This window comes from Aplysia californica, unplaced genomic scaffold (genome assembly GCF_000002075.1).
Source record: "Aplysia californica isolate F4 #8 unplaced genomic scaffold, AplCal3.0 scaffold00013, whole genome shotgun sequence".
Classification (NCBI taxonomy): domain Eukaryota; kingdom Metazoa; phylum Mollusca; class Gastropoda; order Aplysiida; family Aplysiidae; genus Aplysia; species Aplysia californica.
In genome coordinates, this window is record NW_004797283.1 from 1,110,510 (window position 1) to 1,111,603 (window position 1,094).

Below are 1,094 nucleotides of genomic sequence, written 5' to 3' on the forward strand. Positions count from 1 at the left end.
TTGTGTTTTGTTTTGTTTTGTTGTTGGTTTTTGTGTTTGTTTTTGTTTCGGGGGGGGAGGGGGCGGTCCTAGTTTACGAACCCATGTTCTCCTTTTAGCAAGCCAGATCCTACGCAATTGGGGTTACATGGATGACAAGTTTTTATTCCATGCCAATTTCGTCTCTTCTTTCATCCTCAGAAGTCAGAAAGCACTTGTGCAGAACGTTTGAGCGAGATCTGAAACTTGAAGCCAATCACGCTCTGTGTTCTGGATTCAGGAAAGTGAAAACGGAGCAACGCTTCCAGATTGGAATTCACTATTTTTCTCATCCTTCGAAGAATCAAATTGAAAGCCATTTTTTTTCAGTGCGCTGCCATAAAAAAGGTAGTGGAAGTTCTAAAAATCTGTTCTATAATAGTGTGTTAATAATTCTGAGGCAACGATCAGAAAAACGACAAGCATTTCGGCAGAAAAATCATCTGGGTCAACTCGAGGAAGGACGTGAGAACTCTTGAACCGAGGGCCGACTTCGCAACAAACAAAGATGGCGGACACCCAACCAGCAGGACATGATAATCCGGGGTTTGCTGAAGACAGCAAGGTGAGTAGTTTGTTTGCTTTTGAATGAGTTCAACGTCCTACTCAATTGCAACATACCACTTCGGAGGAATGAAGTCAGATATATATAATAATATACTACGCCTTGATTAAGTAAGTTCAATGTCGCACTCTGATTCTAAACAACGATTGACATACATGTATTATTGTTATTATTATCTTTTCTGGGGGGGGAGGGGGGGTTGTTTGTTTTGTTGTTGTTGTTGTTGTTGTTGTTGCTATTTTTGTTTTGTTTTTTATTTGCTTGTTTGTTTGGGTGTTGTTGTTTTGTTTGTTTGTTTGGTTGTTGATGTCGTTTTCTTGCTGGATTTTTTTGTTTTTGGGGGCACTAAGTGAACATCATTAGTTCTTTGTTTGTAAGTTTGTTGGTTCGTTCTGTTGCTGTTTGTATGTTTGTTTACTCAAAGCAACCCATTCTCATTTCACAGTGTTACAGAGCCGTTCAAAGACTATGCCTTCTTCTTCTTCTTCTTCTTCTTCTTCCACCACCACCC

The 1,094-nt window shown here is 39.9% G+C and overlaps 1 protein-coding gene across 1 annotated transcript in view; it reads left to right on the forward strand.

Moving 5' to 3' along the window:
* Positions 1–180: 180 nt before the first annotated feature.
* LOC101859834 (solute carrier family 28 member 3) overlaps positions 181–1,094 on the forward strand; it is a gene marked incomplete at its 5' end in the record, with an annotated part of 35,484 nt that continues 34,570 nt past the window's right edge. Inside the window, 1 exon segment of the mRNA XM_013084513.2 lies at positions 181–583. Within this exon segment, the coding sequence (XP_012939967.1) occupies positions 527–583 (57 nt within the window).